The sequence below is a fragment of the Taudactylus pleione genome, unplaced genomic scaffold (genome assembly GCF_031769625.1).
Source record: "Taudactylus pleione unplaced genomic scaffold, aTauple2 ptg000707l, whole genome shotgun sequence".
Lineage (NCBI taxonomy): Eukaryota > Metazoa > Chordata > Amphibia > Anura > Myobatrachidae > Taudactylus > Taudactylus pleione.
This window is the reverse complement of record NW_028285109.1, coordinates 10,843,876-10,859,669: the sequence shown is the minus strand read 5'-3', so window position 1 is coordinate 10,859,669 and position 15,794 is coordinate 10,843,876. Positions and strand designations below refer to the sequence as shown.

The 15,794-nt window shown below is 43.0% G+C and overlaps 1 protein-coding gene across 4 annotated transcripts in view; it reads right to left on the bottom strand.

Annotated features, from left to right (window-relative positions):
• The window catches only part of CDIN1 (CDAN1 interacting nuclease 1), a 343,159-nt gene that overhangs the window by 178,543 nt on the left and 148,822 nt on the right, over positions 1-15,794 (bottom strand). For all 4 annotated transcript variants that reach the window (XM_088456507.1, XM_088456508.1, XM_088456509.1 and 1 more), the window contains one exon: positions 3,992-4,071. In XM_088456507.1, coding sequence (XP_088312633.1) covers positions 3,992-4,071 — 80 coding nt within the window. The remainder of the gene's footprint in view (positions 1-3,991; positions 4,072-15,794) is intronic.

Genomic DNA, 15,794 nt, shown 5'->3' with positions numbered 1-15,794 from the left:
CACTTATACCCCTTTTACACCAGAGCAAAAACCTGGGTTTTTGCTGGGTCTACCCGGGTCGCAGCTCAGTGTAAAAGGGTCCCTGAAAAATAACCTGGGTCAAGTGACCCTGCAATCCAACCCAGGTAGCTACCAGGGTTGGACCCAGGATGGACCCAGGTAATGGTGCAGTGTAAACGGTGCAACCCAGGTTATCTGATCTGGATCATGCCTAAAATGAGCGGATTGGTGGTTGTGGAGCATTCACCTCCCACTTTTTCTGACCTCACAGGTTTAGCAGGGCAGACCTGAGTTCAGTGTGAACAGGGCTGACCTGGGAGTAACCCATATCAAAGGTGCAGTGTAAATGGGTCTGACCTGGGTCTGACCAGGGTTGGAACCATGTCCAAAAACCCAGGTCGGACCTGGGTTTTTGGTGGAAAAGAGGTATTAGTAAGTGCTTTCATTTGGAATTCTTACCTCTAAAGCAGACTTTGGTATAAAACGCAGGTTCTCAGGACCCCAAACAGTGCATGTTTTCCAGGTCTCCTCACAGAATCACAAGTGAATTAATTAGCTCCACCTGTGGATCTTTTAAAATGTCTTAGTGAGTAATGACTACACCTGTGCACCAATTAGGCAACCTGGAATATGTGTACTGTGCGGGGTCCTGAGGATCGAGGGCCTGATTCAGAGCCGCTCGTAAGCGGCCGCTCGTTCGTTCCGAGCGATGTTTGCACAACTGCGCATGCGTACGGATCGTAATACGCATGCGCGAACTAGTCAGTGCGGCCGAAAATCGTTTGTTCGCTAAATAGCGAATGCCTGCTATTTTGAGTGACAGGAGGAGGCGTATGTGGGTGGTAACAGGGGAAGGTGCTTGAAAACGGGGAGTGGAGATCCGAACGCAGGCGTGCTTAAAGGTCAAAACGGGCGTTTTATGGGTGTGCATAATTAATACAGCAGCGTCATTGACCACGTCACTGGGTTATTTTATAGTCAGAACTGCTCGCAAGATTGCGGTAGGAAAAACCAACCACAAGAATAGCGAGCAGTTCATACGCTGGTCGATGTACTCGATTAATCTAATAAATAGCGGACATGACGTAGGATGCGAGCGGCCAGGGGGCGTAGTTTTCCAAAAAACAACCGCATGTTTGGTTCGCTCGTTCAGACCTAGAGGCGTGAACAGACCGCAAAGAGCGAACGGTTCATTTGAATAGCCACCCCTTTCTTCTGAACGAGCGAGCGCAAATAGCGTCCGGCTCTGAATGAGGTCCCGAGTTTGAGAATCACTGGTATACAAGATAGACAGAAATTAGATAGACACAAAGGGCCATATTCAATTTGGGAGCGGAAAGTCCATATTGTATAGGGCGCGCGCCTGCTTTATTCCCGCATTCAATTAGAAAGGAGCGAAATCGGGATCCGGCGGAAAGGTATCGGGAGAAAATAGGGAATTTTCGGGAAAGTATCCAGGGACCCCCTATTGATGTCCTGACATGGGGGATTACTGTGGGTACCCCCGTTTTCCCTGCAGAAGGTAATTAGGGTTTGTAAATAGCAGGTGTTTTTTTCCCAACTTTGAAGAAGTGAAGAAGAATAGTACTTAGGTTTTTTGGGGCCAAAAAATAACTATGTCCATCAAATTTGGGGTACATGAAAATGGGTGTAAGTATATTTTTAAGTCCCTAAAGTGCATTTTGAAAATTCTTCAAAAATGCACCTGCCGCTACCACCCGCATTATTTTAAACACCTGCCGCATACTTGGGAACCCCCCCTGAATTAATTTTGTTATTTAAAAACGTTTTCCCCATATTTTATTTTTTTTAACCGCAAATTTAAAATAATTTTTTTTGGGGTGTCCCTATTTTTTTTTTTTGGACACAGTTCATTTTTAGGGGCTATGCCCTGGGGTGCAGGCTATTTTTTTTTTAAGCCTGCACCCCTAAACCCCAATTCTGCACTTTTTATCGCCATGTAAAACATGGTGAAAACTTATCCCTGTTTTTTTTCTAAGACTTTTCGCACCAGTGAAAAGTCTTTGAAATTGAATACGGGGATAATTCAAACTTGCGAAAATGACGTCGTTGGCGATAAATTTTCGCCGGTTCTGACATTTCGCAGACTAATTGAATATGGCCCAATGTCTAGCTAGACAACAGATGTTAGACAGGAATTAGGTCTACACAAAAATGGTTGGCCCATTTTTTTATTCGAACCCTAACCATCCGCTTGGTGCCTAACCCTAACCTTCCCTCCTGGTGTCTAACCCTAACTGTCGGGGGTAAGTGCCTAACCGTCCCTTCTAGTGCCTAACCCTAACCGTCGGGGATGAGTGCCTAACCGTCCCTTTTAGTGCTTAACCCTAACCGTCGGGGGTGAGCGCCAACTCAACCATAAAAAAAATAGAAAAATAAAATTATGTCGACCATTTTGTGTCGACCTTCATCCATGTCGATCTGTTCTGTTGACTGGAACCCTCTAAAGCAGGGGTGTGCAATAAGCAGCCCTTCAGATACAGTTGAAATACACATCCCATCATACTTTGCAACAGTATTAGCATGACCAAATAACTGGCAGGGCATGCTGGGATGTGTAGTTCTACAGCAGCTGGAGGGTCTCTTTTTGCTCACCCCTGCCCTAAAGTGTATCATTTTCAATATAAGAACAATGGGACTGATTCAGCATTGTGCTCTATACTGCCGCATCCAGCAATTGAACAGGTGCATACGCATCTTTGTCAACGTACAAAGGATTCAGAGCATTATGTATTTTAGCGGCTGTTACATGGACGGAAGCATGGAACCATCACGTGGGATAGCCATGAGCCTGGCGCCAGAGATATGCGTTCTCTTCTGAGTCAGGTGTATGCACAGTGGACGCCAACATCAGATGGATCTCCTGCACCTAGTATGGTGTAGGTGCAGGTGCAGATGTTAGTGATGGCGGCCACTCTTACGAATGGAGCAGTACACCAGTGCGTTCGCAAGGAAGCGTATGACTCAGAATATGGCTATATGGTCACATTAGCATACCATTCGCAGCAGGCATCCAGAGTTGTGTTTAGGCTAAATGTCTGTAAATAAGCTGTGTGCAGGACTGTTGGAGTAGAAGAGAAGCTTGGGTAGGAATTAAATCTGCTCGGGTTGTTATGCAGTGAATGTGGCACCCGATTGTATGTTGTGGTCAAACAATAAGCCCTGGATTTGTTGCACCTGTGTTAGCAGACGTGGCCGAGGTTGCATCTTTTGGCAGCAGTCTGTCTGTGACTTTATGCAAATGCCGCTACAGAGCCCTTCCCCAGTGTACATACGTGCGTATGAATGTGCAAGTACTGAAAGGTCCACTTTCAGAGTCCGTACATGCTGTATTACTGCCTGCTGTGTCTTCAGATGCCACCATCGGTCACACCATCAAGATTTGCACCAGCCCTATGTCATGTTCAGATTTACAGTCCGAGTATAGCCTCCAATGTGAACAATTAAGCACTCCAGCGACAAGCCTGCGACACTCCCATAACACACCCATAAGGACGACTCTCTCTGTTTAGCCTCCTTCCAGTCACCACCCAGGATCGCTCAGCACTTCTCTGGGCAATGCATGCACCATCAGAGTTTTTAGGGTTTTCCGCACACGTGCAGTAGCAAAAAAAACAATCAACTCCGTGAACATCGGCTTTGTGTACAGCTCTGAATCGGGACCAAATATCATACACAAAGAAAGGTCAAAATATATGTATAAAGCAAAACAATCTAATTACATGTCACTTAACTTTTGCAACTAAACAGCACTGAAGATGAAACAACCCAGAGCACAGTGTCCTATATGTGATATGATATACGGAATCACACATTGTTACAACATGCAGTGATTAACAATGGAAAACACTCCACAGGCAAGCTATCCAGGGGCATCCTGTACGCTTTGTACCCTCAATATCATATAATAGTAGTTCTAATTAAATTAAAGGAAGGAAATTTTCCCCTTGGCTTGGCTATAGGTTATTACCTGATTGACCTGATTGGCAAGAACAGGGTCAGAGATAAGAGACGGGTCACGCAGCATGCTATTCAAGATGGCCTTTGTGGCTGAAAAATAAATAGCACATATAAGAATAGAATATAAAGGAAGAATATACATACAGAAGCGTCTTCATACACAAATCCATTTTGCTCCATATGATGTGACCCATGAGTAAAGATTCCCGTGCTGCGTACTTTTCCTCAGTTTTGTGACTTAGGGCCTGATTCAGAGCCGGATGCTCTTTCAGAGAGCTCGCTCTGAATCAGTGCCCGCCTATTGTATTTTTAGAGCGGCCTCCTGGCCGCTCGCATAGCTGTGATGTCAGTGGGGCCGGCCCCAGACGGTAGGCATTGCCATGTGAACGCCTCCGTCTGGGCAGCCACGCCCCCGGCCCGCCCACCAAAGGGGGCGTGCTGTCACTCAACACTTTGTAGAGAGACCCGGAGCGACGGCTTGCCCGTCGCTATCCGGGTCTCGTGCATGCGCACGATGGAGCCGCCTCCGTCGAGAGAATGCGCACTGGGCCAACATCAACCCGCTTGCAAGCGCTCAGCGCTCGCGAGCGGGTCTGAATCAGGCCCTTAGTACACATATAGGTACTTAGGATTTGTAGTTTTGTCACAAAGGAATTGGAATAAAGTCACAAATTAAGCAGAACGCGTATCAGACCTGTCTTTTGCCTTATTAGCAAGGCCGGCATTGCAAAGCTGCACGCAGGCAGCTTTGCAATTCCGTCCTTGCTAATATGCAAATGCAGCAGGTGTCTGAGACCTCCTGCAGCATTTGCGGTCGTAGACTGGAATAACTATTGCGACCATCGGCTTGTGAGGCCAGGAAACTGAGGGGGTCATTCAGACCCGCTCGCAAGCGCAGGACGATGCTGCCCCACTGCGCATGACGGAGGGAGCTCCGTCGTGCGCATGCGCAAGACCCGGATAGCGACGGGCTTTCCGTCGCTCCGGGTCTCGCACCAAAGGGGGCGTGCTGTCGATATTGATTGACAGCACGCCCCCTTTGGTGGGCGTGCCGGGGGCGTGGCTGCCAGACGGAGGCGTTCCCATGGGAATGCCTACCGTCTGAAGCCGGTCCCACTGACATCACTAGTGATGTCAGTGGGAGTGATTTTGGCTCTGATAGAGCCAAAATCACTCCAGGGCTTGCGGCAGCGAGACCCTACCGCAGGGTCTCCGTCGCAAGCCCGATGGTCGCGATGGTCTTGACCATCGCGACCATCATCATGGACGCTCGCATAAGCTGTGGGTGGTCACCCACAGCTATGCGAGCGTCCAGGAGGACGCCCCATTTTCATGGAGGAGGGCCCTGATTCAGAGCGAGCGCTCTGGTCAGAGCGTTCGGCTCTGAATCAGGCCCTGAATCCGTGGACTTGCCACTCCCAAACAACAGGGTCAACACCCCCCCCCCCCCCGTTTCCGCGAACGCCTTCTGTCTCTGCTCCCGCACTGCCCCTTAAATGCCTCTGCCTGTCAATCAGGCAGAGGCATAGCAGGGGCTGCGTGCGATCACGCAGGACCCATTCTGCACATGAAGCAGAAAGGGTCCTGCGCACGCCCAGATTCCCGATAATCAGAAATCAGCGTTCATTCACTGAAAAAAGCCCTAGGTACTTAGGAATAGTATTTTTGCAGCAAATTAATCGGTGTAAAGTCACAAATTTAGCATGGCGTGGGTCATTTGTATTGGAGCTGTTGCCTTTTTAACCTTTTTACTTCATTTTGCTTCTCTTTCCTCAATTTTGCATCTTAGCTTGCTTGTAGTGTACTTTAGGATTAGTATTTTGGCACAGCTTAGTCTGTGGCGCGCTAAACAAGGCTATTTATAGCGATTTGAGGACAGGTGTATGTGGACACATTTGTATAAATCAGTGATGTCCAACTATTTGGTAATTTTCTTCAAATTGAAAAATTTACAGTGTATTTAAGTATACAGATCAGATACCAGTACAATGTCATGAATTGATATTTATTAAAGAGATTGGGGGCCACAGTTAAATCTTTGGGGGCCAAATATGATCAACAGTATGACAACAATCATTTAAATAAAATGTGTTTATAAAAATGGTCTTTAAATTATACAATGTTTCCTAAGATGTGGCTTAGGATCAAATACAGGTTATTCATTTAAACAATAGAGTCTCCTAGCCTGTGGGTAAATCCAGGATATTGGGTAGCTGCTGATGGAGCTAATTGGATAACACTGGCAGCTGTACATTCAGCTCCATCAACAACTGCCCAGTGTACTTACCCATGATACTGCTTCCTAATATTTACTACACAGAGAGGACAGCAATGTAACCAGCCATTCCTGTTATTACTGTAGGTATAATGGTCATGCAAGGAAACTAGTACTTGGTTGACTGTTGTAACCTGTTGAAAATGAGAATCAAAACAAAGGAAGGCTAGCTTAGGTCTGGGACAAGGCTTGCTCTATGCTTTCCTGAGCTAATCACTGATTCCTTTTAGAAGGATGTTCAGGGGGTATCAAGGTCATCTCTCAAGGTGCATAGACCAACTATCGATTCCTGAGAAAGATCGGTATGCTTTATTTGGTTATTGATTCAAGAATAGCAACCAAAGGAATCACAAAATTCAAGGAAAACAAGATGATAATTCCTAGAAACACTAAATTATTTCTACATGATCTAGAACTCATTTTTGGGAGCATTTCTGATTGATTACAGGGACGATATTGTCCCTGTCCTCCATCAGATCAATCAACACATTATCCGCAATGGTACACCTCAAATCTGCAGAGGCCATCCTAACCGTCATCTATAAAACTCAGGCTGGCACTGCAAAATGCTGACTCGGGATCCAGCAGAAGAGTCCCAGACTATCACGTTTTCTCTTCCATGTTTCGCAGCTGGTGTTACAGAGGTTTATTTACTAAGCTGTGGCTTGTAAAAGATGCCCGCATCCTGGAGTTTTTAACCCTGAATTTTAAAAAGGCAATGCTATTAATAGCAAAACATGAGTTTTTCTTTGCCATTTAAAGCCACCACTTAGCAATTAAACCCACACAACAAGGAACCAGCCTTTTGCCTACTCAACGGCATACAAAAACCATGCATGATGAACCAAATACAGATGTGTCCTCTTGCATCTTTGCTGCATAAGCGGCAAATCGCACCAAGCATGGCACGAGTCGTGCGCCTGCGAGCGGATACGCGCACTGCGTTCGCACCCGTAATTCCATAGGATTGCATGGTGCGATCGTAAGTGGGCGCCATAGCGTACCGCAGCGTATGTTGCTGCAAGTAATCGCATAGCGCAATGCGTGCGTACATTTTTAGCGCGATCGGCAAAGATGCAAGAGAACACATCTGTATTAGAGATCTTGATTCATCGTCCATAAGACCACCTTCTAATCTTCATTAGTCCACTAGCACATGGCGCAGGCAAGCCTTTTTTTCATTTCTGTACAAAAGCTGTTTGTTCTTAACCTATTACTTGTTACCTACAGAAAGCATCTTTTATAATTCGTCTTTATAAATTTACATTACAGTATTAGTTTTAATAACCTCTAGCAGTGTACCGTTCACCTGTGTACCATCTCAAGAATAAAATTGCTTACATTTCTATAAAAACTGGAAAAATGGGGCTGTTCTAAACTTTTATCTGGTCCTATACCTCCACATGTACTTCTGTATAGTTTCAGCTCACAAATTATGTTCAAAGGTGTTTACATAATTAAATGCATATTGCTGTGTCTATATTATCACTATCATTTTTATATAATTGAAAAAAGGGCAGCAAGGCCCACCCATTAAAAAGTATATATGCAGCTCACGGACAAGCCAGATATAGCCCTCAACCCTCTTAAATAATGTACGCCAGAGGTTGGGTTGGTCAGTGCTATCCACTTGCCTCAGTCTAACTCCATAGACTGGTAACAAACTCAAGAAGTGCTAACATTTAATGATAAACGGTATTAAGACTGTAGGCTTTAATTGGTCAAGATCTGTATTTGCTGAAAGCACTTCATATGGCAAATCATTTGTACACCAAAGAGCCACTCTGCAGAGTAAAACATCTTTTGAAGAACATGACATAATATGTTTAATGCCTTACTCATTACGCTAATAAGTTGCCAGTATAGAAGACATTCTCATATCTCTCAGATTTTCTTTAGTGATCTACAAAGATTACTGTCAGTAGACTTTATGTTTTGAAGTTTAATTAAACTCGCATAACTATTTTTTTTATTTATTTTTCTTAATCATTAAAACAAGTCTGTTCTATTTCCAGTGAAAAAATATATAACAGGGTTTTACAAGGACTGTACAAAATGTATGCTATGCTTTGGCTATTATTAATATTATCATCATTTATTTATAAAGAAGCAATATATTGCACAGTGTTGTATATTTAGGGGATCGTTATGCAAATAAACAACATACAATGGTAGAAAACGGAAGATAATGATGACATTGAGCTTGCAATCTCAGAGGTACCAGGAACAACTAATACATAAAAGGGTAGAGCTTCTATTTATTCTTCAAATATAGAAATCCTGTTAGGAATTGCATACAATGGGCCTGATTTTGAGTCACGCTTAGCTCCGTAAGTGGCTGCATGTAGCGAATAATAGATGACTGCGTTATTGCTGTAGCGCATATACAGTACATCTTTGTGGATATCCAAGCAATTGTGAGTCAGACTAATCTCGGGTGTTTCACTCTATACATTTAATGGGTGTTTCTGGATGTCAACTGTGCGGATCCTCGGAAAGAGAACAGTCTTGTGAGTGTCATGGGTGTGTGTCCTATTCTGAGTCACAAGTGTGGCGAGGGGACACCTGAGTCACATAGATCTCTTGCACCCAGCATGGGGAAGGGGAAGATGCCGAGATAGACGCTTTGGATGCAGCTGCTGTGTGCATATATGCTAATGCCTGCAGAAGGCGTCAGAAGGAAAAAAAGGCCTCCTGCCGACATCTAAGAGCTGAAGCCTGTATTTGGATCAACATTCCGACCATCAAATGCGATGTTTCACCCATCTGCGTAAACCTAATCTTACACATTGGAAGACACAGACACTGGCCTCGGCACTCCTAGAAAATTGGCCCGACACGCCACCCTTGCCGGCAGTGCATGATCGGCACATGCGCAGTACAGATCCTGCCCATCATTAAACATCGGAGTTGTGCGTAAACCATCGGGTTTGTGTACAACTCTGAATCAGCCCCCCCTGCAGAATCAGTCTAGTCTAACCACTGTTACATATAGAGGACAATGAGAAAGGATCAACAAATGTCATTGATTTACAGCTTTATAAGAGGAGCTTAGTGAACCTTAGGCACTCATTGTAGACTGTACGTGTGGACCACATCTGTGAGTGCTACTATATGTGAGTGTGACATAAGCTGGCCTGACCTCTGTTCAGTGCACACTTGGTATGCAATTGTTCCTCATTCTACTTAGCTAGCTGTATAATGACACACAATCCATTGTATAAATTGCCCATATCTTCACAACCCCTCCATTTTTATTTATTTAAATGCTGTAATGAATCCGCAACTCAGTGTTTCTATACACATCATTACCCATATATATGGTTCATTTAGTGATGGAATGCATATATTTTTTGTGTATAAAACACATTTCAGTGTAACACATGCACACCCAATATGCACCTGCATACGTCTCTGGGGTTATACACATCAGTGCCTTGCATCTCTCTGTGCCTGGATAAGTGGTGCGGTCATGTATGTGCAGCACAATTAGACACACCGTTTAGGAGGTGCTGTAGGGCTGGTGTAGCAATATGATAATGGATAACTGGAGCACTATCTAGCTGTTTCTGATTGACTGATTGCGTATTGATCCCTACAGCTAATAGTACATTATTCATTATCATTGCGGCTATATTACATGAAGTTGTGGCCGTCTGTTCCTATTTAATAATTGATATTTACATTTGGACTACTGCAGGAAGAGATTCCCATTTGATTTTTAAAGAGGAAAAACAACATATTTTGTTGCTAATAAAATGTAACCTGTCTATTTTGTGTGTGTGTTTCTATGTAATTACATTTTATTAAGAAATCTACAAACAATATTCTCTCTATGGTGTCGATTCAGTTACCTACGAGCGCCAATGTAACAGCTATCGGCAACTTCGCGGAATATGTCTCCAAAGGCTGATTTCTGCTCGAGACCTATGCAGGAGCAGGCAGCGATCAGCCTATCGGAATTGTGCTTAAAAGCACAGTGTGAGCTGCTGTCATTGAATTGCCCACTTTGTATGAGAGTTTAGCATGTATGACTTGCAGTCTACAACCAAAATCTTTTCATACACAGTTACTTTTCACATCACCTTTTATGTTTGTTTTCTATTCATGTAATTTTTTCACATATATTTTAACCTATTTTTCAGCACTTATTAACTACTCGCACACATCTATACTTTACACTGCAGCGGATTAAACCCCCCTCCCTTTTTGACTTGCAGTCTAGCCACATCTCTGCTCTTTTGTGAGGTAAGGCTTGAACTTGAGACGAGTTCAGCAGAAGATATGATTGTAAACTTATTACCTGTGTCTTTACCTTAAGTACATTCTGAACACGTGCACCCACTTAAATATGAGGCCATAGGTGTTCAATTAAAACACAAAAAGAAAAACATGGGGGTCAATTCATTTAGGAGCAAGATGGCTTGCCCCGTGAGTAAGTGCGTGTATATGCAGTACTTAAGCTGGGTACACACCATGCGATGGTGCGATGCGATGTAGCGATACATTGTGAGCGCCGCACACATTGCACAATCCAGTGTACGGTGGCACAATGTGTTGTCGTTCGTTGCATCGTCCCATCTGCTGTGCAGAACAGCACATGGGACGATGCGATGAATGACGTATCGGACATATATGCTATACAATATGTACTATAGATTGTGCGATCTATCATATACAGTGTACCCATCTCTATATAGCTCAGAGTCTGTAGCCTTTTGCTCGAAGCTCCATAGGGGCAAACATCAGGAGCATAATGGGTTCAAACTGATATGCAGTTGTTGGTGCTTCCATGCCATTGTAAAGGCACATTGCAAGTCAATTGACCCCATTGTTTGCTACCTTCTCTAACAAAGATGTGCCAAATTTGTCTCAAGTCGTTGCAGTGGTTTTGTAGATTACGGAGTAACTAGCCCATGTTGTCAGATCAGATGATAAAGCAACCTGTAGGTCTCCTTCATCAAATTGTAAAACAGAACTTTACATATTTAGCCACACTGATCAGGCATCCACCATCCTATTGGGAACTGAGTGTAGCAAAATTGAAGATCTCAGTGCCTGGAGATTGACAAAATTGTAGTCAGGGATGAAAGTCAAATGGTCAAAACCAGAGGTGGATGTCAGCCAAGCCAAAGTCATACACCAGAGGTCACACAATGAGTTGCTCGGTTAAAAGCATAGGGAGCACAATAATCTGGCAAGGATGCCAACTAGTGGAATGTTTTATATAGGAAAGGAGATGGGAAAGAAGTTTGCTTGCCAATTTATATGTGTCTGCTGGTTGCAACTCTGTTTTACAATGGAGTGATACTAATAAATGTTTTTAATAATTCCACTGGAAAATTTGTAGTGAGCTGCAGCTATAGCCGCCACATATCAGTGCCGAAAGTCATAGACAGGGAAACTGTACAGAGGACACACATCCCAGGGAACTCTCCATATCATGCTAAGTCCTGAGAGCAAAATAAGATCGGATGGAAGCTTATGGCCACACATTTTAGAGTATCTCACAACAAACTGTGCTACATTTATGGTATAAGACTTAGGGGTTTATTTACGAAGCGTCGGATTGCAAAACCCATTGCGCTTCTGATCCTGTTTATGCCCGAGATTTAAAAAGGTAATGCTTTTACTAGCAGGGCACGGCTAGTAAAAGCACTGTTCTTTTAAATATGGGAAAGAAGTGCTGGGTGCTTTGTAATTATACCCTAACAGTATCAAGGTCTGTGATTTCCTACGTTAACAACTCAGGGCCTGATTCACAGCTATAAGCTAATGCCGCTGCGTCTTTGTACACAGGTACTATGCTGATATATGCGAATGTCACAGGTGCCTGGAGATGTATTGGAACAACAATTGCCAGCATGCCCAGATATTAAGAGCCAGCTGGCACCTATAGTCCGTCTGTAAAGAAAATATTACAATAAACACAGTACTCACGCCGCTTTATTATTTTATTAAATAAAAACAAAAAAACAGTTTCATACTAACCAACGTTGGGGTGGCCGCCTCTTCGTTTCATGTAAGCATCCAAAAAAAACCAACAACCTGCTAACGAACCCACAGGACACACACTGTACACATTGTACAGTGCATAACCTGAAATTACAGGTCCCTCGCGGTCACTGCCACTGAAATGAATGAAGAAGTCCCGATTGGCTGAGAGCTCCGCTGTCAGCCAAACAGCGCTTCAACATTCATTTTAATGGCAGTTTTTTTTTTTTTTTTCATTTTAATAAAAAGATAAAATATTAAAACATCTGGGAGTCAATTTAATAATAGTCGGTTTTGAGTTCCATTCTGATATCAATGGTACATTGGTTTCTATTTGAAGTTCTAAATGTGTTCTATTCACCCTCAATAGAGGCCAAAATCAACCCAAAATTATACAAAAGCATTCCTATTGGCCAAAACATGTCACATGTACTGTATTTCCTGATTTATAAAGCTAGAGTGGCCCACACGCTTCTCTCCAAAGTTTTTTTTCCATCATAGCGAGTTTTCAGATTATTCTACATTATTTAAAATCAAATAGAACTGTTTCTGATGGTTCTATTGAATTTTTTTTTTTTTTTGTCTATTCTCAAAAGGACTAAAAAAGGAGTAAATAAGATTTTTCTACTGTGGCTATGGAGAAGTTCTGATGGTCTATTTGAAGTTTTATTTTTGTGTGAAGTCGAATTTCTGGGGATTTTGAGTCGGTTTTGCCTTTAATAAACACCTGATTGTCAAAATTATCACTAATTCACCTCAAAATCACCACAAAATAGAATGGATCTGAAAATCAACCATTAGTAAATTTACCCCCTGGTGTGCGAGTACTGTGTTTAACTTGATATTTTCTTTACAGGCGGAGTACAGGTGCCAGCAGGCCCTTAATGTCCAGGCATGTTAGCCCACCTGTAACTAACAATATTAGTAACTATTATTTTACCATTAACCCCGCACCCACCGCCCAGGGGTGCAGGGAATACTCTCAGGCTTTTAGCCCAGGGCTGATAGTTCTACAGGAGGTCCCGACTTTCCAAAGAATTCCAGCCCTGAGCTGACCAGTTTGGGGCTGGTTAATGTTATGGCAGGATCACCCAACGCTGTGTGTCTCCCTGCTTTAGCATTATCCCCAGGCTATTTCAGCCCGAAACTGGTTATTATAGAATAGGACACAGGTTCTCAAACTCGGTCCACAGGACCCGAAACAGTGCATGTTTTCCAGGTCTCCTCATAGAATCCCAAGTGAAATAATTAGCTCCACCTGTGGATCTTTTAAAATATGCCAGTGAGTAATAAATACACCTGTGCACCTGCTGGGTGACCTGCAAAACATGAACCATGTGGGGTCCTGAGGACCGAGTTTGAAAACCACTGGAATAGGGGGATCCCCACGCTGTCCCCTCCTCCCTCTCCACTATTTTCTAATACCAGCCCAGGCTGATAGGTTCGGAGCTTGTTGTTGTTTTAGGAGGGGGAACCCACACTCATTTTTTTATTTTTTTTTTACCTATTTTTAGGCTTTCGCACCTAAGCCTGCACAGATCATAGTGATCTGTGCAGTGCGTCTTCCAAACTCGCCTTCCACAGGTAGGTCTATTGTTTAGGCATGTTTCCCGTAGTTTTGCAGTTTGTTTTCTAACCGACCATTAGTAAATCTGAGAATCCAATTCTTGTCTATGTAAACAAATCAATTGTTGGTCCGATGTTATAAAGTGTTCTAAAGTCAGCTTTTTAGTTGGTAATCCATCGGTTTTGCCTTTAGTAAATTGTTGGTTTGCAAAACTGACGGAAAATCACCCAAAAAACTGGATATTCTCTCAACCGTCGGTCTCATCTCCCTTAAGCTTGCAAAATTCTATGCACTCTTTCTCTGCATTTCGACAATCCATTTTTATTTCCAAGCACCATTACCCAAGTGCTTAATTTCTTTTATATATCTTTTTATATAACCCTGCATCTTTCTTCCTGATTTTTCCACCAGGATATGAAACCTTATTCTTATGTTTTCTGGTGCAGACTCTCTGGTTCAATTTCCTGCAGCCTTTCTCTAAGCTTCAGTCTGTATGGTAATTACCATCTTTACACCATGTCCACAGTGAAACAGTGTTTCCTAGAGAAATAAGGCAATTTATTGGTCAATAAATCACAATCTTGGCCAATCTTATGGTCTCATAGTCTTCTGCATGTCCTCCACTGTCATACCTTGAGGTATCTGCTTCCAGAGCTTTCAGGACCTCCTTATTGGTCAATCTCATATTACATTTATTGATTTCAATAGGAGATTCTTCAAAACTGACAATTTATCTACAAATACTGAATTTTTTGGAAAATAAAAAATTCTGTAGTAGTTTCATTGGAAAAATAAGGCCACACTGTATTGCGGGAGCTTCAATCTTGATCTCTAGTACAGCTTTCAACACATTGGCGAGGTCATTATGCTAACTCTCCTAGAGTATGTTTGACATTTTTCGTTTTCACCCGATTTATCCACTTAAGCTGGTCAGAAACGTTGTCTATGTTTATATTTGAGCCCCCAGATTTGAACATAGCATGCTAGTACTGTCCTATTTATCACTCCTTTAAAGTAGATGAAAATATTATTTTAAACATACTTTTGAAGGAATGAAGTAACGGACCAATTATAAAGGTAGCACAAAAGAGATCACTAAAATCTCCTGCTTAACTTTTTTATCCCCGACGTGGTCTGCCATCTCCATACACTAGTATGGGAACCTTAACATTTTTTACTTTAGTGCAAGATCTTAAGCTATCAGGTGCATTGGTTCTCAGAGCCCAGCTTCTTCCGAAGGGAAGGATGTCTGTTCAGGTCCCTCCGCCCCCCTCTGGCAGTGCCCATGCAGGCACTCAGTTCACGCATGCGCACTATACTGCCGACACAAACCTGGCAGTGTAAAATTCCACCAATTAGCAGCGGAATGAGTAGTGTTAGTGCTTGCAGGGACAGCTGTCTTTTAGCCCAGATGCCCCCGCATCAGAGCAATATTGAATTGCTGCGGTAGTGCAACTTGCAGCGAGTCGGATACATAATTAATGGGGGGGCAGATGGAGCACTTTGATGAATAGGCCCCTTATTGATTTTCGAGTAGTCCATCTTCCACACGCAGTTGCATGTTGAGTCTTTCTTATTCTGCATAAAGCTCTGATCTTCCTGTAGGGAGCAAGTCATGGACATAGCTTCAATCTATTTATCACAGACCTTTTCTCGGCTCAAGCTCGTTCTTCTTATATTTAGAAGGAAGAAAAAGGAAGAAATGTACAAAGAACAGTGTAATTGCTTCAACGCCTGCTTCTTCTCTTGCAGAGTCTGTTCCTGATACTTGAAAATGCAGAAGACCAGTTCCTGCCCGTTTTTTCTCCATTAAGAGGGTGTCTTTCAAAATTGTTATCTCAGCATCTCTATCTTTTTAACAAGTGAAGGGATTTCTCTTTTTCCTCAAAGAACTCTTCGAGCACCTCAGACTATTTAAATAAATTTGTTCACATTCTTTATACTTTACAGTCAGATGAGTCACATGCCACAAGTCTC